Source organism: Natrix helvetica, assembly GCF_964273705.1.
Source record: "Natrix helvetica genome assembly, chromosome: 1".
Taxonomy (NCBI): domain Eukaryota; kingdom Metazoa; phylum Chordata; class Lepidosauria; order Squamata; family Natricidae; genus Natrix; species Natrix helvetica.
In genome coordinates, this window is record NC_138548.1 from 282,435,723 (window position 1) to 282,461,078 (window position 25,356).

At 36.7% G+C, this 25,356-nt stretch overlaps 1 protein-coding gene across 1 annotated transcript in view; it reads right to left on the bottom strand.

Moving 5' to 3' along the window:
- COL23A1 (collagen type XXIII alpha 1 chain) overlaps positions 1-25,356 on the bottom strand; it is a 294,393-nt gene that overhangs the window by 85,464 nt on the left and 183,573 nt on the right. The window contains exons 4-5 of the mRNA XM_081942141.1: positions 13,871-13,977; positions 6,931-6,957 (exon numbers count right to left, since the gene is read on the bottom strand). Of these exons, the coding sequence (XP_081798267.1) occupies positions 6,931-6,957; positions 13,871-13,977 (134 nt within the window). The remainder of the gene's footprint in view (positions 1-6,930; positions 6,958-13,870; positions 13,978-25,356) is intronic.

Here is a 25,356-nt window from a genome sequence, read left to right on the forward strand (position 1 = left end):
AATATTCTTTTGAGGGCTACATGTTCTCCATGTACATGTTTTAAAAATACGTACACACCTTTTCATTTCAGCTTGAAGCAGGCAGCTAACCTGATTGGATCCAACTGATGAATCCTTTTATATGAAATCAGTTCTTTAGAGGAATTCCTAATGCAGTCACTACAATCATTGAGACATATTGCTCACAAATACATTTCTTTATATCATCAAACTGTTTTCCTAAGCCTTAAATTAATATTACCCCATTTTTCAAAACAATAAATATGCAAATTTAAATGGCAAAGCAAAGCAAATAAAATGTCAGAGACCTAAGAACACCAGCTTGACCAAATACAAGATCATGGCATGCTTTATTATCACTTTTCTTATATTATCGGAGAACATATCCTACGGTACTACTTTGTGCGACCTTCCTTAGAGGAAACAAATGAATAATGGAATTGGGACGGACATTTAGGATACTGAGCCCAATTCCCTGTTCATTCAGGAATCTAAACTAAAGAGTCCTCTAATGGCACACTGGAATATCCCTGAACATATTCAGTGAAGGGGAACCTACATTCTTTTTTGTTCATTGATTTTCAAACATTGCCCTCAATGCTTATTATTTTTCACTTAACATTCAATTGGCATTATCTTCTTGTAACTTAATTTTACTGTTTTGTATTCTGTACTTTGCAACAACAGGGAACATGTCTTGATGTCTTTTGTATGACACCATTCCAAATACTTGAGGAGTGCTTTCATATCTTCCCTCAGTCTTTTGTTCCTAAGGCTAAAGACTCCGAATTCCTTCAAACTTACACTTACATTAGTTTATTTTTTTTATTGTAAAATTTTTATTGGTTTTTACAAATGTTTTAAGGAAAAGGGTAAATAGGTATAGAAAATTTTGACAGCTACATCATGCGGCAGGTAGAAATCCCCCCAAATCTCACAACTTTTACAAAAAAGAAAACATCAAAATTTGAATAAACATTGGCAGCTTTTTGTTTTTACATTCAATCATCAATATGTTCAATCATCTCTTATATCACTTCCAAGAATTACATTATAACAACAATTGCAAAATGTTTCAACTCATTTTTGTGACCTGAGTCTTCTAAGTGTTGCATCTTCCCCCGTCTGCTGGCAGAGCCGCGGCCCCTCCCTCCTTCATATCTTGTGTACTGTCCCCTGTTTCATCTAAGAGGGCACTATGTTTTTTAATAAAGGCCTCCGCCTCCACAACTGTGTTGATTCTAATTCTGCTGCCCTCCCAGAAAATCAGCATTCCTTCTGGCAATAACCATCTAAACCAGATTCCATTATTATATAATTTCTTTGCTAAAGAGGAATATTTCTTCCTCTTATCTCTTACTTTCTTTGGAATCTGTTTAAGAATGGTTATTTCTTTGTCTTTATATTTTACTTACATTATTAATCAAAATGTCACAAAATGCCATTGTCAAATGCTTTGCTGAAATGAAAATATTTTACCTCAATAGTATAAGACTCGTAAAACATGTTCTTGAAAAATCAGTGCTGATTTCTAATAATTACTACTTGTGAGGAGTCCTTGATTCTGTCTGAGCCTGGTTGTTTGCTTACAGATGTTTTTGTTACCTAGCTAGCTCATGACATCATTTTCAAGGTGTCTGATCTCCTTATGATCTCCTCAGGAATTTAGCTACATGTCAAAGTCTGGTTGAGTGGTCTGGATTTTGTCTTTTCATGGGTTTGAAGATAAAGTCATTTGCTCTCCTCAAAACATATGGCACTTTACACATTACCCACAGTTTCTCAAAAAAAATTCAGTCAGCCAGTTCATCATCAGCTTTGTGCGGTATCCTAGGAAGCAATAGCTCTGGGAAAGAGTAAGGAAAGAGTAAGAGGGAGGAAAAGACATTCTATTTAAAAGTCTGATTAACTGCTATACTGTATAACTCTAGAATGGGTGTTCTTACTTATTGTTTGCAATAAGTTTCCAATTGGTACAGACCAGAGGTGGGATGCTCCTGTTCAGCCCGGATCGGGTGAACCGGTAGTAGTGGTGGCAGGAGGCTCTGCCCATCCACCCAGATGCTTCTGCACATGTGCAGAAGTGCTGCACACCCGCATGAGTACATGCACGCACATGAGCAAACCGGTAGTAATAAAAAATGGAAACCCACCACTGGTACAGACTTGGTTTGAAACTCCAGTGTCCACACTCACCAGAGATCCATGTGGGCCCCATCCTGATGATGTTCTGGAAATCCTTGAAAACCTGGCTGCTCTCCCAGATCATGGGTTAGATTGGAGGTTATTTTCCTTATTGCTATATGTTATTTTCTTTTCTGGACAAGTGCAATTTGCTTGTCAATCTTTATTGACAATCTGACTAGGTGGCTCTGTGGCTAAGACACTGAGCTTGTCGATCAGAAAAGTCAGCAGTTCAGCGGTTCGAATGCCTAGTATAGGTCTCCTGCATGAGCAGGGGGTTGGACTAGATGACCTCCAATATCTCTTCCAGCTCTGTTATTGTTTACTGTCTTCTATTTTTAAAATGTAAGCTGTCTAGTATCCTTTGGAATTGGGAGGCCTCTATAATGTATAAATAATAAGATTTGTTGGCTGACCTAATTTTTTTCTAGTCATAATGAGGTGTTCATTTTGTGGCAGTAGTCTACTGTACATAAAACACAGGCTACAGTCCTAGAAACAAAATCTCTCCAGTTGGCACCATCTACTTAATCCACCACTTCGATCCTCCAACTGGAGATTGAAAGGGAAATAAGAACCCTATTTTAGCCATCACATTCTTTAATCTTCTTTCTTGATCCTCAAAAAACATGGCATCCCTTTGGTTTGCAGTAACATTTGTCCAAACATGGATTAGTAGGAAGGGATAACTATCAATGCTTTAGATAAATCCTGGTTGTTGCTTTCCTGATCTATATTCATAGCAGTCAGCCAACTATTTACCAACTACCAGAAATTGTCCTTTAATCTTGTTGCCAATCACAGCCACATCCCCTGTGTAGGGATTTACCATCGTATTTCTGTGCCTGTTCTTCTCCTGAAGACTTACAACTTGTTTCCTCAAAAATGGTCAGAAAGAAGTTTCAAAGTTTCAGCAGTGCAGAGTATCTTCTACATCAGTTGTTTCTGATTATTGTTTCCATCACTGGGCTTGCTCCTTTGTTTGACCTTCTGTAGTGCCCTCTTTTTGTGGTCTGTTAAGTCTTCATCCCCCCTCATCAGAGAAGTGTGGCTACCTCTTACTTTAATCTTCTGACATTTTAGCAGATACATGCCAGATTGTTTTCAGGTAGAAATATTTTTAAATACTTTAAATTTGCCTTTTATTTTTTATACAAAAATTTCAATTGAGGATGGCCATATTTCATTATAATTGTCCAAATATGTGTTACATCTGTAAGCAATTTATTCTGATGCTATTTGCAACTTATGAATGAGGTAGGAATTCAATTATGCCACAAGTATTGTAGGTCAGAACTGTGGACTAATTTCATTTTCATTCATTTGGTTTCTTAAGCTTTTCTTTCTTTTTTGACCCATTCATTTTAAGTTGTGAATCACCAGGGTTGTCAAACTCGATTTCATTGAGAGCTGCATCAGGGTTGTGTTTGACCTTGGAGGGCTGGGGGGAGTGTGGGGCACGACTAGGGCATGGCTGTGGTAGGCATGGGTGTGGGCACAACCATGATGGGTGTGACACAGAACTCATGTCAGGAGCACCTGTAGTGGCCAAGTGCTAAAGCAGGACTTGCCTGAGAGCCTCCCTCACTTTCATTATAATCTCCTTCCTTCCTTTTCTTCTTTTTCCTTCCCTCTTCCTTCTCTTTTCTTCTTCCTTCCCCTCTTTCCTTCTTTTTCCTTCCTTGCTCTCTTCCCACCTTTCCTTCTTTTTCTTTCCTCTTTCTCATTTCCTGTCCCTTCTTGGATGCTCAAATGCGAAACGGGAAACATTTCTTCCCTTGTTTTGTTTTTAGTTTGTTTTGATAGCCCTCTAACAGTGAAAATGCCCCCCCCCCCTGCTCCATCTGCACTAGCAGAGGCACCATGGACCTCTCCTTTGCTGTTTCCAGGCTGGCCTCGCAGGCCAGATCTAAGCACCCCATGGGCCATATCTGGGCCCCGGGCCTTCAGTTTGACATCCCTGACTTAGACTCCTTTGAAAATTCCTCTTTACTCTCTAAATTCTCCTGCTCAGCCTTATTTCTCTATGGTTACTAGCCTATATGCATTATGTATTTTACTTCATTATGCATTTTTACTTCATTATCAGTTATAATAGAGAAAGAAAAGACTATAATGCTGTTGCTGGACTTCCATTCTCTTATCCAAGTGGGTCAGTCACAATAATTGAGTTTAAATATGCTTGGAATAAACACATATCCATCATCCAACAAAAGTTTTTAAAAAACTTCAAAAGGCCGACTCAATGGACCACCATGTCTTTTTCTGCCATTAGTTTTCTATGTTTCTATCCAATGTGAAGATAACCAAAGGGATTGGTTGGCATCAGGAATTCATCAGAGGGTCTCAGGCCTATTTTTCATCCCAGCATGCCCAAATATGCTGTATGAACAACCATACATCCATGTAAACTCATCTTTTTGAAAGTATTTTACACATTTTGTTCTATACTTGCCACTTTGGCTGTAACCTTTCTTGATTCACATCAAAGCACAATTAATATTTTGGGTAGATCATTGCAACATATATAATGATTTGTTTAAGTGATTAACTGCAGACTTCTGGGATCCATAACAAATGTGGTGTTTGATGCTTTACAAGTGTCTGTTTTGTGTAATATTCCTATATTCAGATAGCCAAATGCAAGTGGACTCATTTGTTGGAATAATCCCTTTAACAAATATTTGTAAAAGTTTCCAAGAGAGATGATTTAAATGGGCAAGTTGCATTACAAGCTTCCTTGCCTTTTCTTCCCCTTATTTTGAATATGATCAAATATTACTTCCACTAAGGATAACTTTTATTTAATTGGAATTGTCTTCTCTGAAAATACAACTGGAGTAACATGGGCTTTATGAAAGTGAAGACAATATTACATGTCCCTATAAAGATATAAGGACTTCTTTTTGATATGCACTTACTTACATGAGGATCAATGTTAGTTGATATATAAGCAGATTCTAATGATATAATTTGACTAAATTGGGAGCAAGAGTATAAGTAGAACTAAGATAAGAAATGGAATAGAATGATGATCCACTCTCTGTACTATCTTGTTAACAGTGACAAGTAAAGGGCTAAATGTTTTTGTGCTGTTTCCAAAACTGAATAATTATTCCAATATTACTGATGGGCCTCTGCAAGTTACAGAAAATCTACCAAGCATTAAAAACCGTGTAGTCATCTTAGAAAATACCACAATTATTAAATAATTGCCATCACTTACAAGAAATGTATTAAAGGACTTTTGTCTTTTTGTACAAAAGAAAAAAGGCAGTAAAACCTTGCAGCCATGCTGAAAGTTAAAGACTTATGTTGAAAACTTTTCAGTTCTGCTTCTAGGCTCCAGTCCAAAACATCTAATTTGATATTTGCCAAGAACAATACTTTATTATTTGCTTTCATGCCAATGAGTAAGCTTATGAATGAATGTAATGTACTGTATCAGTAGGCATAAATATGCATTGCTTTCTTACCAAGGTTGGATTATAAACTGATTATCAAGCAATTTACAGATCAAATTTGCTGCATTCTAGGACTTTTAAGAATTCTGTATTTTATGGAATAGGGACTAAAAATGGGCCTTTCCAAAAAAAGTTGAATCTAAAGTTCTTCTTGTATTGAGTATACAATTCAATATATTTGTGTATTTCTATATTTAAGTCTTTTTACATCAAGAAATTCTCAGTGTTGGTCAACTGATTTGTTTGTTACATTCATTGCACCTTTTTTGCCTTTCATAGTAGCAAAACTAAGAGACATCAACAAATCCCTGCTACTTTCACAGCACTAAGTGCTTTTTAGTTGTGTTTGACTAAAAGATATCAAAGGGGGGAGGGGGATATAGACCAGCTGCAATGGCTCAATTATATTGTTGCTTGTAATACAAAGATTTAAAGAAATATCAGAAGTTTGTTTAATCTTATGATTTCCCCACACTCATAATGCTATGCTGTAGGATGGGGGGAAAGTGCAAAGTAAGCCATTGTTCATCCTTTAAAACAACAACAAAATAATGACTGTATGCATGAAGAAATATAATGCTATGAAGAAAAGAAAAAGAACTTTGTCAGTATGGAAACCCTCTCTCTTTGAAGTATTATGATGCTACTTATAATGGATTTAAGTAGATCTACTCAGAACTAAGTTCTTTGGAATTCATGGGCTTTATTCCTAAGTATACATAATTTGAATTTAAAGCTAATACATCTGAAAAATCATCCAGTAAAAAATTAAAAAGTTCACAACATGATGTAGCTGGTGGAGATTCCTATTCTTCGTCATTTATGCCATACCAACATTAAATAAGTGTTCAGAAAGAATGTTCAATACATTCCATAAATTGAATACATTGCAACATATGTGCTATCTGGAACAAATAACATATTACAAATGGGAGACTTTAAGGACTAGATCTGTATGGTAGTCAATAAATAGAGTTAATATTCTACTGTAAAGATAACTTTCAGATGCTAACACTAACATGTATTTATTAGACAACATTAATAGGAATACTATGCATATGTGAACTTTATAAAGTGTAGTGTAAGTACAGTGCTTTGAATAATAATAAAATACCTTGAACTGATATTAATAGTCAGCTAGATCTAAAGGTAGTAAACAGATGTTCAAATGGGTGAAATTAAATTAGTTTGAAACTTTTGAAGGGGCAAATAAAATATAGAGAATGAAAATGGATTAAGCGGGAATAAACAGTATGCAGGAAAGATTACAAAATAAAGTTACCGGGTAACCATCTCGTCCTGACTGTCCCTGTGATATTAAATAAGGAAAACAATAAGATCAGTCAGTGGCACTTAACAGCAGCAAGAGTTCATAGTCAATATCAAAATTTAGGAGTTGATCTGGAAGACAATGAATATAGAAATTTCTACCCACTAGAAAATCTATATCAGAATAACAGAAAATAGGAATTTATGGCAGGGGTATCTCCCTTTTAAATTTCTTGTAACAATCCTATGATATAGTTGAAATACAGAAACAGACATCTGCACAAGACCACAATTTAAGCATTATGCCTCAGCAAACTTCACTCATCCTTTATACATGACTTTTAAAAGTATATATTGTTCCTACTAAAAGGAAAACAGATATATTAAAATTTTTTAAACAGAAATCTAAATTTCAAACGCCTTAGTTAATGGAACCTTTATCTTCCCCATAACTCTACTCACAGTCCCGTTTCATTCTGCAGTACATCATGTATTGCTGTGAAGTTGACTCTGATTCAATATGATTGATTTTAATATGGAAACATGCAGGATTATATTTCAGTATAAATGGCTTTGCTCTATAGCAGTGTTTCTCAAACTTGGCGACTTTAAGTCCTGTGGACTTCAACTCCCAGAATCCCCCAGCCAGCATAGCTGGCTGGGGAATTCTGGGAGTTGAAGTCCACAGGACTTAAAGTCGCCAAGTTTGAGAAACACTGCTCTATAGTCAAGTTGTTCAACTACAGTGCAGTACTCATTTACTTTACTGAGCTTTGTTCTGGTTTGTTGTCTGTTTGGCAGAAGCATCTGTGATCAGTAGGAACTAAATAAACTTCCTTCCCTTTTTCTTTCCATCCATTATAGGTGGCCAATTTGAAACAACAAATGGGTTGACAACAAATGAAAATCCAGATTTAAAAACATCTTGGATAAAAATATTAGCGTGAACAACCATGTAATTGGAGCCTTGACTATTCAATTAAATTGGTTTATGAACCACTGTTGTTTCTCCCTTTAAGGCAAGAACTAGATTTTTGTGTCACTGCATGTCACTGCAACACATGCATCTGTGGTTTGGAGAGGGTTGCATAGCTGTTGTCAGTCGGTAGCTGTTGTGGCCCAGCAGGATCTGGTTGAGCTGCTGATGGACTCGGATAGCGAGGGATCATTTGAGTCTGCCCTGGACAATGTGGAGGATCCTGTGCAGGGTCAGATTCAGAGCAGGAACCAGAGGGGCTGGTTGGCCACCAGGAGGCGCCTGAGGCATGGAGCAGTGGGGAGGATCAAAGGCAGTTTGTCCCTAATGCTGGAGTGAGAATGGCTGAGAAAGTAAGCAGCAATTATGTAGGCAGGCTCATAGAAGATAATTCAGCTCAGTTGGTTGTGGATTGGCCCCTCCCAAGAGAGCTTATAGGTGAGGCGTTGGGACGGGACATTTCCAGGAAACAACCATTCAAAATTAGCAGTGAAGAAAGTCTATGTCTTAGAGCCATGTTTGAATATCTGGTTTGTTTTTCTTGTATGTGAGTTATCTGGGCCCTCAGCCAAAGGGTTTGTTATCTTGCAATTAAACAGTGGCAAACAGCCATGCCTGTGTTCTGGATTGTTCACAGGGGTGGAGAGAGGGAGGTCAGAACAGGTAGCCATCTGCGACCTATGCTTACCTATCAACCCCTTTGCAGTGTAGGTATGTGTCGACCCCTACATGTAGCTGCAGACAAGTCTAGATCAAACTGAACAAGGATCAACAACATTGTCTCAATAAACTAATTTAAGTGAATAGTCAAGGTGTTTTACTTATTTGGGTATTCTCAATTGAGAAGTGAACATCCTTCTCAGAGGGAATAACCCTTCTGTGTCTGCCTAGTGAGAGAACCACAAGAGAGTTTAAAGGAACTTTATCAGGCCATACATATAACCCTTAGAAAGAAAATGTTTTTAATAAGGGAAAATAAGTTAATTTTATAGACCCTTTCTGGGAGGAAAAAGCTCCTTTCCAATTCTAATATTGTGTAGCTACTTCAAGTAGAATTCATGGGACAAAAATAGAAAAACAAATCTTACCTAAATAGCCAAATATAGAAAGTTAAAAGCTGAAATCATTGAAGAAATATAATTGCCTCACAATTGAGAATATGATTAAAATCTATTACAGCCAAACATAGGATTTTTAATATGCAGCTCCATGAAAAAAATAATGGCATTTTAATCCAAAGTATTTCTACTTGTTAAACTAAATTCAGTAATATTTTAAAATTTATTTGTTTATTGATTATTTATATTTTAATTTTACTATACCAATCAGTTAATGGGGCAAATTACAAAACAACTTAAAATTATACCATTGAGAATTAGTTGACTGCTGTATTCAAATACTCCTTAAATAACTGATTCATAAATTCCATTGTCAATTTAGAAGAAAATGTGGCATCAACAAATATATTAGCCTGTATCATTTTTTCTTCTTTTGATCCATACATTTCATGAAAGTAGTTCTTGCTATTAGTATTATTTGGTATGATTAAGATTCAAGATAAAGTAGCAAATGGCTTTCCAAAGTGAGTCCACTGACAATCCAATACAGGAAATAAGAAAACCCAATAAAATCTTAACACATACAAAATCTTTATTGGTCCAAAAGGGCCTGAGAAGAATATTAAAATATCACATTTTATACAGTGTTCTACATAGGGGTAGTCAACCTTTTAATACCTACGTCCCACTTTTGTATTTCTGGTAGTATTAAAATTTTCTAACTGCCCACCGGTTCCATAGTAATGGGGATTTATAAAGTAGGGAAGTAACTTCACTTTATAAAATTTATAAAGCAGAGTTACAGCAAACCCCTACCGCCCACCATGGAAGCTGGAACACCCACTAGTGGGCGGTAGGGACCAGGTTGACTATCACTAGTCCACATCATTTCACAAGTTTTTCGAGTTTCTACACCATTTAAAACTGCATGTCTCATTTAAATTTTAATATTGAATTTTAAAGCATCATATTTTGTAATTAAATTTCCAATATATTTTATATTTGAATCTATACAATTTAACAGAAAAACATTTTTCAAAGATCCAGGGTAGCACAGTTTGCTGTCTTTACTGATGTTAAATTTTCTTTTTATTATTACCCCTAGAGGAAATTTGAGATACCACTTAAGAACCACTTATTTCACATTCAGTTCTGTGAAAATCCTACTTATGGGTAAGATGACTGGCATATGCCAACAGCCTCTGCATTAACTGAATGGCAGTACAGCTAGTTCTCAATTATAAGAGTTTGCTTAGTGATCGTTTGAAGTTACAACAGCAGTGAAAAAGTGATTTATGACTATTTTTACACTTACAACCATTGCAGCATCCCCATGGTTACATGATCAAAATTCAGACACTTGGCAAGTGAGTCATATTTATAATGACTGCAGTGTCCCAAGGTCCTGTGATGACTTTTTGTGACCTTCTGACAAGCAAAGTCCATGGGAAAGCCAGATTCGCTTAACAATCATGTTACTAATTTAACAATTGCAGTGATTCACTTAACAACTGTGGTAAGAAAGGTCATAAAATGGGGCAAAACTCACTTAACAACCATCTTACTTTCCAGTGGAAATTTTGGGCTGAATTGTGGTCATAAGTCTGTCCGTCTCTATTGTTACCTGCCTAGATTGGCTAACACACTTGGATGGTAAAGTGATCTTGATTTATTATACCAATAGGATTGAAGCAAGTTCTCCAGATGCTCATTCCCTTTGTATTGCAACCTAAGCATCTTTCTGCAACCTGAAAAGACTAAGGATACGATGTTTGCAAAGTGAGGAAGATAAAATAGGTGGCAAGTTTTTTAAAAAATAGTTCAAGAACTGGCTTAAGGAAAGCATGTTCTACATCTGAGAATACTCAGAAGTATCATTGCCTTCTACTCTTCATAACACAACTGGCAGACAAACAATATTCCACTGTACTTAAAAACATTGAAAGCAAAAAATGCAGTTCAGTTACTCTTTAGTTACCACCAATCTATCAGAACTATAACCCGCTAGAAAAGGTTTGATTTAAATTTTTGAAAACCATTTTACTTTTATTTTTTTTGCAGATCTAGTCTTGTTTTGCCCTTAAATCTCCAGGATAGTTCTTAACTAATCTAGAACAGGACCATGAGCAGAAAGCTTTGTTTGTATTGTTGTACCCAGAATTTGTAGCTGCAATGTCATTTCACTACACCAAGTGCACCAAGTGTCATTCCACTACACCGAGACAACGATTTAGCAATAGATTAAAACCACAGTAAAAAGGCACTGAATCTAATGTCTAGCACCCACCAGGAAACATTTCATTGTCAACTGATTACATCTGGTATTTGAATGTGGCAACTGCCATGATCCTAGGGCAGGAGTGGTGGAATAGCTGTAGTAATCTGGTGATTTTTTCCCCAAATTAATTGGATATGAGATCCTATTGGTGAAATTGGGCTCTAGGGATTAGATACTAATATTATGAGTTTGTGGATTAAAAGTCAGTTTAAGTCAAATCAATTGGTTAATCAAATATGTTTCCTTGTATCTTTGGATAAGCTTATAAGGTAAAAAAAATGAAATATTAAACTTGCTATGAAGTAGAACAGAACAGGAGACAGATGGATATTTAAGCTACACCTACATAGCCCTGTCTCTGACAATGAAGAATTGTTTTCAGGCTGTCTGATGAGATACAGATTGCCATCTTCTGTGACACTGGAAATCTTCCCATTTTCTTTTTCAGTGTCCAAAGACATTGCTACGTGAATCAAGACACAATGATCTAGTGCAGAGGTTCCCAATCTTTTTCGGTTTGCGGCTCCCATAACACTTCGGATTTTTTCCGCGGCTCCCTTAATAGGTACATCTGATTTTTTTTAATTTTTGACTTTTTAAGGATTTGGAAATCTACTTTTTAGTTCGTTAAGGTTAGGTTAATTGAAAAATAAATTAAACACGAGCTTTAAATTCACAATTTATTGAACATCGTTTAATGATTTAAAATTATTAATGGGATGGATGGGCTTGTTGTTCGCTGCACAACTTCTCAAATCTTGGATCAGAAAAATAGCTTTTGAAAAGTAACTTAACCACCACACTAGCCCAGTGGTGGGCAACCTTTTTTTTCAACTGAGCCAAATCTCGCCAAAACCACGATTCAAATTTATTTGGAGAGCCGCTCTTGCTTAGCAACCAAAATTTTGGGCTCAATTGTGGTCATATGTTGTTTTTCTTTCTTTCTTTCATCTCTCTCTCCCACTTTCTTTCTTTTTTTCTTTTTCTTTCTCTCTCTCTCTCTGGCTCTTTGTCTCTCTCTCCCTCCCTCCCTCTCTGTCTCCCTCTGTCATTTTCTCTGGGTGTCTATCTGTCTCTCTCTCTCTCTGTATCTCTGTCTCTCTCTCCTCCTTCCCCCATCTCTGTCACTCTGTGTGTGTGTGTCTGTCTGTCTGTCTGTCTCTCACTCACTCTGTGTGTGTGTGTGTGTGTCTGTCTCTCCCTCTGTCTCTCTCCCCTCCCTTCCTCTCTCTCTGTCACTCTGTGTATGTGGGTGTGTCTGTCTCTCACTCATTCACTTAATCACTCACTCTGTGTGTGTCTCTCTCTCTGTCTGTCTATCTTTCTCTCCCTCCCTCCCCCTCTGTGTGTGTGTGTGTGTGTGTGTCTGTCTGTCTGTCAGTCTCTCTCTGATTCCCTCCCTCACTCCCTCTCTCTGTTCCTCTCTCTGTCTGTCTGTCTCACTCACACACATACACACTATGGTCACCACAGTGTGTGTGTGTGTGAGTGAGACAGACAGACAGAGAGAGGAACAGAGAGAGGGAGTGAGAGAGGGAATCAGAGAGAGACTGACAGAGACCTGGCAGCGGCGTTTTGCCTTGGGGGGCTCCTCAGAACTTCCCAAGACTTCGGAGGGAAGTTTACAGCCCTCCCTCGGAACGCTTCGGAGGGAAGCTTCTGCAAAGGCGAGTGGCAACAAGTCTCCCAGGCTTTAATTTGCCGAGCTGTGCGCACGCGCCTGTTTTCCACGGCGTGGAGCAGCGGCGAGATTCTGTGCGGCGAGCGATGATTCCAGGGGCCATCCGGGAAGATGAGGAACGCGAGGGGGACCCTGTCCCCCCCACTGATGCCCCCCGGAATCATCGCTCGCCGCCCAGAATCTCGCCGCTGCTCCACACCGTGGAAAACAGGCGCGCGCGTACAGCTCGGCAAATTTCAGCCTGGGAGACTTGTCATGCCCGGGCTTTTGCAGAAGCTTCCCTCCAAAGCCCGAGAGGGACGTCAGCGTTAGACCCAGCGGGCGCAGGTATTAATTGAATATTTCGCGGCGCCCTTATGACGATAGCGCGGCTCCCCAGGGAGCCGCGGCGCACACTTTGGGAATCACTGATCTAGTGTATTATTATGGTGATTTTCAATTTCCCTCCATATTTCTTTCTTTTGTTCATGCAAAAAAGTACCAAATTTAAGGAGAAATAAGAGATGTATGAGGGAAAGTGGAGTGAGGATTAGATAATTATCTGCTGGAACTGTATTTACAAGGTGCATTCAAAGTGACAAAAGTTGTTCATTCCTCTGGACAATCACAGGATGTATGTAATCTGAATTCCTAGTAATTATTTCTCAAAGATTTGGAGACTGAAAGGCAGCAAGGCAATTTAACATTTATGAAAATAATAACAGCAGAAAAAGGATATTTTTTTAAAAAAAGTTGAGATCAACAACAAAAAAGCTCATTCTAAAAAGAAAAAAAAAGGCTTTTACTAAGTTCAAAATGGCACAAAACCCTTTAGGCAAAGAAACAAATAACCAGTTTTTCCTTGTTTATTATTTCCTTACATCAGAGAGAGAGAGAGGGGGGGGGGAGGGAGAGAGGGAGGGAGGGGAAAAAAGAGAAAGAGAAAACATCATCTGGTACCAATTTCTGGACCAGGCACACCTCTACTGAAAGGCCTGTTCTTGTGAAATGAGACAGAAAGGAAAATAAATGCCTTAACTTTGTTGACTCGTGACCAAAAGTAATGTCAATGTTACTTACTGGAGGACCTGAAAAACAAAACATAATACATTGGTTATTAATTACATGGGACAAACAAGCTAAAATTATTATAATACAAAGAATTAATTTTGAAGAACAGTTTTAGTATAGCAACTATTAAATGGTAATGTGATGTCATGCTATTATATTATGGAATTTTAACAAATTTGGAATTAGAAAAGAAACATTGCCTTCTTAAAAGAAAAAAATAAACCAAACCAAATTTGCAGTGCAAATTTATTTAATTGGAATAATATCAAAGTTAAAATAATATTTGTCTATTGTCTAAGATGTAAGGTTTCAATAAAATAGGAATAGTTATTGAAGTAATTATACCACCCTTGATAGCTGAATATTATTATTTTTTTAAAAAAGTTTTAATTAAAAAGAATAACTATACTAAAAGATAATGCAAACTAAAGTCAGAAAAATAAAAAGAAATACTAAGTGCAGAAATAAAATAAAAAAGAAATAAAAAGAAAAAAGAATATGCAAAGAATATGTTAATTATTTATATATCTTACAGCTAGTAAAGAAGCAACTCCCAAACAAGTACAGGAGAATGTAATATCTCCCCCCTCCATTAGATTATACACATCTTTCTCCCATAACTCCCATCCCCTTATCTATTTCACAAGTCCAAAAATATGTACACTGTATTTATTTATCATATTTTAAAACTGCCTATCTCTATCATAGAGTAACCTCACTTATTGCTGAACGAAAGGTAATATACCTAAAACATTAACTGTTAGGTAACAATTGTGGACTATCATTATTCTGATCATGTTTGTGAGTTCGGGGATGTGCTTAGTTGGCTGCTGCATGACAAAGAATACTGGACCAGATGGGCCCTTTTCTTGGTTGAACAGCCAAACAATACTACAATTTAAAACAAAAGAAGACAATTCACATCAAGATAGTCACATCTAGAAACAGCATTCAACATAGCCATTGGGTTGGCTCCAATGCATTCCTGGATCCCCCCCCATTCTATTGGTAAAACCATATCTCAGGGTCTTTTGAAAACCCAGCAGGGTCAGCGCCTGTTACTTTTGCAAAATAATAATAATAATAATAATAACAATAATAATAATAATAATAATAATAATAATAATAATAATAATAATAATAATAATAATAATAATTCCCAGGAATCCAAATGCCAGCTTCCCAGATCTTGGCATTTTTCCCCTTCCAGAGGGAAGAACAAGAGCATGGGAGAAAAGAGAGTGTGCTTGTAGGAGAGAGGCAGACCTTAAATAAGAGACCAGTGTAGTTGGTGAGAATCTCTGTATTTTGAGACAGTGAATTGCACAGATTAATTAGGCACAGTAATTTGAAATACTTTTTTAACTACTGAATTTTATGGATCGATATAGGGAGAAAAGAGAGGATTGTTTTTCTTTCTATCTTCTTTCTACATAATGCATATAATTGTATTCATCTCCCAATGTTTTCAACTAAAATTTCCCAAATACTGTGATCTTTCCTTCAAAGGAAGTTATTCCACTCTTTCATAAAACCGATTGCCTTTTTATGTACCTCATTCAGCAATAAGGCAAACTTTGGGATCATTGTGATCAGGACTATACATGTGTAGCTGCACCATAAAGACATTAAAATACTGTTTTATTATTGATTTATTTCTTTATTAAGGATCTCCAATACTGAACTTGTCTTTATTTTAATACAATAAGCTACATTAAGATATTCCCTCAAGAACTCCTGATAGGTCAAATACCATCAGCACTCATGTAAAATTAGCGATTTGATGATTCAAAGTGCATTGTTTAACATGTGGTTACATTTAATTGACTTTCAGGCATTAGATTTATATCCTACTTTTCCTCTAAGATTTTAAGGTGGCGTACTCTACTTCCATTTTTATACAGACAACAGCCTGTGATGGAGGCTGGGCCGAGAGTGGCCCAAAGTCACTCAGGAGCTTTTGTGGCTAAAGATAGATTTGACTTTTGGGCTTCCCCAGTCTTAATCTAATATTACACCAGGGGTGACTCTTACTGACTGTCATTTACCAAGTTAATACTACTATGGGGAGATTTAAAAAATACCGTTGTCCTTTGCCCTAAATAATTAGATATCAACATCAATTCATTGACAACTTACTTCTACCTCCCAAGAATATAGAAATAATTCAGAAAATCCCAATTTGGATTGATGTGCAAACTCATTATTCATGCCCAAACAAACTTGACATTTAGTCTGATTCTCTGCTTTCTGTACTTTGTTCAGTTACTGATACATAAATGGACACATCAGGTCCACATTACTGCTTTCAACAATCCCTGAACATGAACTGCTGCTGGGGCTTTTTCTGTGGCATTTAAAGGCAATGATATTAATTTTCATTATAGTGTTACCGTCTTAGAATGTCTCATCAGAAATAGATACCACGGTGTTCAATTGCTCTCACTATTTGCTAAGTTTATAAATGCAGTGGCACCCACAGGAACTTGCTGCTTTCATCGAAGTGATAAAAGCAGCACTGTGCCGTCATATGGAAAGGTTGGCGCCTTTCAGACAAGCTTACAATATCATGACATACATAGAAAAGGGGAGGGGCTTGTGCTGTGACACTCCTTTTGCCCTTTGCATAGAGAACTGCAGCCAGAAGCTATTCTGGACCGTCATGCTATATGTGAAAGATCAAACATTTGGATCATGCCAAAACAAATGTATTGAGACTTCGAACTGAACAGAAATCCACAGTATGATATGTCTGCAAAAAAAGCAGATGTTGAGTTCCATCAACAGAATATAGTTGTCCAAATAGCAGGAACTAATTCTTTGTTTTTCCCTTACTGTGTCGAGCTCTTCCTGAGTATTGTGGTTTGTTCTAGTCACCATGATGTTTTAAGGAGGATTTGGACGAAGTGAAACTGGCTCAGCGAAGAACACTTGAGGCTAAATTGGTGAACCGAAATGATATTTTATGAAAAAGACAATAAAGGGATTGAGAAAAGATGAGTACGGTAGTAGCACTTATCTCAAATATCTGAAAGGTGGTGAAGAATGCTGTTTTCCATCATTCTAGAATACAAGGCAAGAAATTATGAATTCAGATTATGGGAAGAAAGATTCAAACTAGACATCAGAGGAAAACTTTCTAACTTCAAGAGCCATCTGGCTGTGGAATCAATAGCCTAGAATGGTGCAAGTTCTTCTTTTCTAAATATGTGCAGGGTCTTAGCCAACCATCTGCCGGATACGGTGTCATTTGGATTCTTATATTGAGCAAGAGGTTGTACTCAGTGGCCTTAATGACCTTTATGACCCTATGATGTCTACAGTTTTAGGATTACAGGTTAGACCTCTCCCTGATGCACAATCATGCTGCTTCCTATGGCTCTGTACTTGGAGTTTCAAATAGTAGAGTTATAGATTTAACAGATTTTTTAAAAAATGTACCTAAACTGGCTCTCTGTCATGCAAAATAAGATGGTATATTTAGTGTTTCAACATTTCCCCTTTCATAATGTTTCCAGAGAGTCTAGTCATATTAATTTCTTACAGAAAAATTCTCTTTAAACATTGCTGTTTGCAAAACATCATAGTTTGTAAACAGTCCACTTTCTTATAATGGTTTTTGATCTCTCCAAATCTTTTAGACCTTTGGGAAGACTATGCAAACAACAAAGGTGAGCGTTTGGTCTGAAGAGACTAACAAATCCATGTTTTACTCCTATTTAAAAAGGCATTTTACACTCTTTTAAAATCTTCTTCATGCTTCGTTTCCTACATGATTAATACCAGAAGGATTAAATATGGGAAAATGTGGGAAAAATTAAGGAAAAACTGAACTCCCTGGAAAACAATATGAAATGAAAAGCATGTTGTTTTGTTTCTGCAACTATCTTGAAACACTAAATCTGTTTTAAAGCTGTTTTAACTTTTGAAAAACAACTGAAAACAATATATTACCAACATGAAAATATAAATAATGATAGTAGTAATAGATTATGAAATCCCATGATTTCATTATGGCCCCTAGTATGATCATGTTCTGATGATGCAAAGCCACAACTCAATGGTGTGTAAATCCTTATTTGAGAAGCTAGCCCCTGTCTTGCTTCAGGTTTCAATTACCGTATTTTTCAGAGTATAAGACACCTAGATTTTGGGAGGAAAACAAGGGAACAATATTTGCCTCTGCCTCCCAGCAATTTTCCTCCTTGCAACAAACAGTACTGACAATATACACTGTTTGTAGTGTTATATATCAGTCTATACTTGTACTGATGCTGTTAAAATTGATGTGCTTTCTGGAAGTATAGTTATTCTCTACTATTTAAAAGAATAGCACTTTTTAAAACAATACCACGGGGCCTCTTCAGATCAAGCATTTATTTTAAAAAGCTTCATTTTGTTAAGTTGTCTAGAATAATGATAAAGCAGTCTTTAAAAAATAAGTCTAATAATTTGAACATTCTATAGGCATTTATAGTTGTTGACTTACCTCCTTGCAGCAAACAGCCTGATTAGCACAAGAAAAAAAAAATCTGCCTCCCAGCAATTTGCCACTTGGAGCAAACAGCAAGTTTCACTTTCAATTTCTCCTGATCATCAGCTGTTACAGGCTGCAGATTTGCTATAGCTTATTGAAGCCCCCATTTGTGCTGCAAAGAGGTAAATTTCTGGAGGCAGAGGCCAAAGGGTTGGAGCCGGTGGGTGGGTGGGGCTACACTCAGTGTATAAGACAGCACCCAAATTTTCACCCTCTTCTAGGGGGAAAAAGGTACACACTCAAATTCAGTTACTATGGGGATCAGCAATTTACTCAAGGCTGAAGAGATAACCACAGACAAGGAATGGGGGGAAAAACAGAGTCTCTGAAAAAATGGACACTTGCCTGAATGGTTTTACTTTTAAAAAGAGCATACAGAAGAACTGTCAAAATCAAGTCCAAAGTTCAGAGGCTCAAGTCAGGTTTGCCAGCCAGTCCAAAGGTCAGGATTTCGGGAATATAAAAACAGAATTACAGGAAGGGCACATTAAAGCAGGAGATCAGCCAGTTGCTTCCAATGAGGGATCATAGTCAGGGCTACCTCTTAAATCAGGCTGCAGGGAGCTGTCTCTAACCATAAGTTTACTCTGTCTCACTGGATAGAGACAAGTTCCCTGAAGATGGGCTCCAGCCTGAGTCCAAAAGCTTGGAAGACAAAACCTCTGGTCCCGGTAACTGACCCAGATTGGATCCCGTAACAGTATCCTGGGACATGTATATTTGTAATTCGTAATAATTACATTGCTCTATGAAATCTTAATTTCTATTAAAAAATGGACTAAGGCAAATATAGAGTTCTGAAAACATGAATTTGGGCAGGATGGGGACTGATGGAGTGAAAAGTCAAACTCAACTTTGATTCAGAGAATCTAGATGGGGGCAAGGGTCATTCTATCTAGAGTTATGGAAAAGACTCTATTGAATGCATTTATTAGGAAGCTTCCAGCAGCATTTGTTCAATAAATGCAAAATTGAAAAAGAAATAATACATTTTATTTAACTATGTCAAGAAAACTTTCTTTAAATATTGACACATTGTTAGCCTATTTTGAGTTATCAGGAAAAGCAGGCATCAAGGAATTGTCTCTAACCCTCTGTACTGATTATAACACTGGATACTCAACTTTCAACTATTGTTCTTTATTTCAATTTGGTTTCCAGAAAATATCTTTTTCCCAGTAGAATTTAGTTTTGCAAACAGTATTATTAACTTGGAACTCACCATCTTGTCTTCTTGCAGCCAGCCAGCACCATCCTGTCATGTGCCCAAAGCATTTAATTTTCTTTTGTTTACGTAAATTGCCATGTGTTATTTCTTTGAGCTAGACAGCTCTGCAATTAATCATTATCAACAATAAATATTTGCAAATTAATAGTTAAATACTGGAAAGTGTCAAAAGGAACTTCAAGACTTTATGTTGGAAGATGCTTGATTCCTATCAGATCTTTCCTCACAAAATGAAAAGGGTATCTACATACCTGGCATAAATTTGTGGGAGTCAAACACCATCAAAGACAGTAAAGCCTGAACAGATGATGCAATTTTATGATCAAGTCTTCCTAATAAGACCACAGAGACAGCATGAGAGATAGGTCAACAGTTGGAAAATTTCACACCTCAGGAGATAATGGAACCCTACCAACATGATCACCCCAAGATATTCTTGTGGTAGGAGGAAACCCAGCCAATCAAAGCTAAGCTGGAGCTGAATGGCATCCACATTCATATATTAAGCACAATTTAACCTATTAGTAAGGCAAGCTTTCTTTCAAAAATGGAGAAACCAGATATATCAGGAAAGTCTGCCCCAAAGCAGGGGTGGGTTTCAAAGCTTTTTATTACCTTTTCTATGGGTGTGGCCCATTTTGTGGGCATGGTTTGGGGGTCATGTGACTGGGTAACTTGATGTCACTCACCAGGAGATGTCATGGATTGGGTAAAATGTGCTGGAGCTCACTTAATAACACTCTTGCTTAGCTACCAAAATTTTGGGCTCAATTGTAGTCATAAATCAAGGACTATCTCTGCCTTCCTCTTCGTGGCAGTCGTGTCCTAGTAAAGTCTTTCTCCTTTCTGGCAATTTTCCTCTCTGTTAGAGGCACCAAAATAATCCAGACAATTTAAGGTTTCCAGCAGGGGTTGGACAAGATGACATCCGAGTAGCCTTCTAGCGCTAAATTGCTGTGCTATCTTTCTTTTTTCTTTCTTTCTTTCTTTCTTTCTTTCTTTCTTTCTTTCTTTCTTTCTTTTTCTTCCTTCCTTCATTTCTTTCTCCCTTCCCTCTGTGGAAAGCAACACCCCCTCCCAAATAACCGCTGAATGTCACTTTGCAAACCTCCTTCCGAGCAGCTTTTCAATTTAAAGCAGGACTCCAAAGCTGCAAACTCAACTTAAGACTTGAGGCCTTCAACTCCCAGGATTCCACAGCCAGGCATGCTCAGTTCTGATTTAAAGCAACAGCATTTGTTTTTCTCCTTTGCTGAATCTCCTGGCTGAAAAGTGAGTTTCCTTCCTTCTTTCTTTTTTTTCTTTCTCTTTCTTTCTCCCTTCCCTTCCTTCCTCCATTCCCTCCCCCCCTCTTACTTTAAAAAGCTTTTTCCCCCCTTGCTTGAACCGGCAGGGGGGAAAACTTTTTTTAAAAAAAGTTTCTGACGAAGCTTCTGATGGGAGAACAGTCCTATCCGGTACGTCAGATTTTATTACCTCTTCTGGCATACTGGACTGTACAGGGAGGAACCCATCTCTGCCCCAAAGCAGAAGTTCAAGTAAACTAGTTTGAAGCTAAAAGCAGTGAGTCAGAAAAACTATTTCTTTGAAATAGTTGATTACTGTCATTATTACAGAATGAAACTATTTTGTTCTGAATCTTCAGGATCTAAAGCTGAAGTGCTAAAACAGAGCAAGCCTCAAATTGTGCCATAAGAATTATCAAGAGACCATTTTTGAGGGGATGTGGATCCAAGCTAGGCACCATCCTGACCTAGGACGTAGGATCACAGAACATGAGCTCAGTAACACAAGATAAATTAAAAGAGTAGAGCAAAGAAAGTCAAACCATCTACTTGAAAGAAAGAGGTGTGACTCAGTTTGTGAAACAATCAAACAATACAATAAAAAAGAGATGGCTTCGGTGACTGACCCTTTATGGCAAATACTGTTCTGATTTCCCACCTGTGATTCACTCTATATGCTTCCATTGGATTAATGTGAGTGGATTTCTTGGAGTGGAAATCAACTATTCTTGAATCTTCCTAAATTTGAGCTTTGCCTCTCTAGACTCTTTTGCAAAAGTAAACTATTGTGCTGTTTTTTATGCAGAATTTTGAGATTATAGCACGCTTCCTGTTATTTTGGTAAAGATTTACAACGGCAATCAATGTTTTGAGTTTGTTGGTCATATGACAGCAGAGAACAGATATGTAAATTCAGTGTGGATATGATTCCACCCATGAGGTCAATGGATGTAGTAATGAATTTTATCACGGACCAAATGCTGACTAGTTTAAATTAAACTATCTTCGCAATGGAAAGACTGGAAAAGAGAGTAGAAGACCGAAATAATATTTTTTACACTAACTTACCTTCCTCTCTTTAAATAGTACCAGCAAGTCAGTCTATTCACTCGGTTGTTTTAGATAAGATATCTATTATTTTTCCTTAACTTAGTTGCAAATGGTTTTGAAACAATGGAACAATTATAGATATTTGCATTATTCTGTTTTAGGCCAAATATATCTTGATTCAAGAAGAAATTATTTGAAAATAGAATAGATTTAGAAAATTATAGCATTGCAGTTAATTATAAAGGGGAGTAACATGTTCATAGTTTTATTTAGAAAACCTTAGAAAAAATGGTTACTATCATTTTCAATCTGTCTATTTTTTTTGGTGGCATTTTTTTAGTATATTTGTATTGTAATGTCCTTTGGCTTTAAGGAAATTAATGCTACCAATGAGTGTATTTTATAGCTTGTTTTGGCACTATTATTTGCTGTTTTAGCATGTGGAGATATTTATAGATTCTTTATGTGTAAAAAACGTCAGTGTACTGTTAGATCAACTGTGAATAACAGTTTTATACATACTATTTTACTAATTATGTATTTAAACTTATTCTTATCTTATTAAGAATGAAAGGGAGAAACATTAATCTGTATTAATCCAATTTTAAAAGAAGAAAATGTCCACTAAGAAATAGCAACTTTTTGCAAAAGATTAAATATATGACTACACTTGGTCATGCTGCAGCTTCATGGTTATTTCCCATGAAGATTTAAAATGCTGAGTTGATCATGCAATATCACATAAGAAGTTTTTATTTTATTTTTCTCCCCTTTGAAAGCCATTTGCCATGGATTCTTTGAGAAAACATGTCTAAAATAACTTTCTCATTCTTGGACTTATTTATTTATATGCATCCAGCATGTATATCCTCATTAACATAATTAATTAAAATCCTCAACCTTAGAAAACTATTAAAGGAAACCACAGTTTAATCATCATTACAAAATATGCTTCTGAAATATGTATGTAAGTCAGAAGAAGGAGAAAGAAGAGAAGTGGAAAGAGAAGAAAAAATGAAGCCATGAAGTTTTGAATCCTATTACTGAACTGTTTCTTAGTTTTTCAGAGAAGTGGATGAATGACAAACTGGGACTGAAAATTTACATTAATTTTCCATTCAATTTTCTTTTTAAAAATTACAACTCATGAACCCATCCTGTTCTATGTCCTTCAGATATGAAAAAAACCAAGAATGAAAATTCTTTCCACACAATTTGTAGCCTGGGAATACAGTTCTGCCAGCATTTTTTTAAAAATTCAACTTTGCATTTGCTGGAATAAAGTAGCTAAATAAAGATCTACAGTACAAGGAAATATGAAAAAGACTGAATGGTAGTAGTGAAAAAAACAGACGTGTACTGATTTGCTATCATACAATTATTTGACTAGACATCCTTTAACTTTACATAAAATAAGTTACAAGAAAATAAACAATTCACATTTCTATTCCTCTGTTTTTACATGAAGATGAAAGAAAAAATAGTCTGACCTTCTTGAGAAAAATCTGGGATGGAACTGGCATGTTCCATATTGAAGAAAGCTAAGAGAAATTGAATCTCAAACATCTGTTTTCAGGCCAGACAGAACAAAATCCTATGAAGTTGATCCTCCCCACTTAAGCCTGTTTAACTAATTACTTTTTGTCAAAGTCCATATTATGCACCTTCAAAATTGCGCTATGCACAGAGGCTACTTAGTTTTTGTTCATTTTCAAAAAAATACAGCTATATTTGGTCTTTATAAGAAAACATGTGTTCTGCATGAAGCTGGAACATGTGGCTATGGCTTGGAAATAGACGATTTGAAGTGCCGCCTTCACCAGTATCAAGTGCCAATATTTTAGGATTAGTTTCAGAGGATTATAATTACATTGTAGAGACAAAGACCTTCACAATGATAGCACATGTTACAAACCTCAGTGCAACTGAAAGTAGTATACCACTAGAGCTATTTAATCAGGTTCAAAAGATCCACCTGTTTTAAATAGTTTTCTCATAAAGAATTGATTGTTTTGCGATTTGATTTTGTGCTACATACCGGTAATGCAGTGTTATTCTCAGCATAAAGTTGGCTTTATTCTTGATACTGGTATTCATCATTATGATGTTGGATATCATTAGATGCTGATGTAACGGATTTGACTACAAAGGAATTCTTAACATTATATCTGTCTATCTATCCATTTATCATCTGCCTGCCTGCCTGCCTGCCTGCCTGCCTGCCTGCCTGCCTACCTATCTATCTATGCCACACTCCAAAACAACTCTATAATATAAATTATGTTTATATAATATGGTAATGTTCTGATTCACATATCTTTCTGTGCTTGGGTAATGATGAATAACTACTTCAATGGGCAGATACAACATACCATGAACTTATATTAAATAACAAAGAAAGTTAAGTAGTGAGGAGGAATGATACAAGGCAATTTAAATTAAGCAGCAACCAGTTCCTAAGAGTGGAGCAAGCCAGGCAGATGGACATAGGGCTAGTAGGACCAAAGCATTCAAAAATGGATTTGCATATGTGAAGTATATGAAAGTCACGTCTGCTTCTCCTTGTCTCTATGGCTGGTGAACAGTGGTGCCTGCCTGATGCTTAGTTTCCAGTCCTGCTGGATTGATGGTACTGTTGTCTCCTTGCCCTTCTAAGTGGATTGCTTGGCATGTCCCACGTAAGGCCCAAGTGAAGACACTCCAATAGTTAAAAGCTATTTCCAATGTGCCCAGTTGTTAATAAGTCTTACATTTTGAAGCAATCCGGGAAGAGTTGTGTTTCTATAACTTCAGTTTATGATTATGAGAATGGTGTGAATCAATGCCCCACATAGACATATTCCTTTTCATGGCCCAGGAGATGGGTTCAGGCTATAAAAGTACAAGTTTAGCGTAACTTTTTCCTCTCTTTGATACTGTTGCTTCCAACACAAACCTATTTGAGAGATGTGTATTATTTATGGACCCTACGTATAAAACTAGAATATTATGCTATTATTCTGGCTTGCATTTACTATCTGAACTTTTGCAGTTTTAGCGGTGCATAGGATTAAGCACTTTAAGATTTGTTAGATAATGCCAAACAGATAATTTTGTATTTGTATTTTGTTTTTATAAATCTTCTATTTCCAGCAACATTGCTGGAAATAATCAACATGTTGGAACAGTTCTGGTTTATCTTCCCAAGTTTCTGCATGCTAGAACTATAATGACATATACACAATCAAACATCTATTATGAAGTGCACCCAACTAGTCAATGAAGTGAAAGTTATATATATCAGCAATTGAGAGAT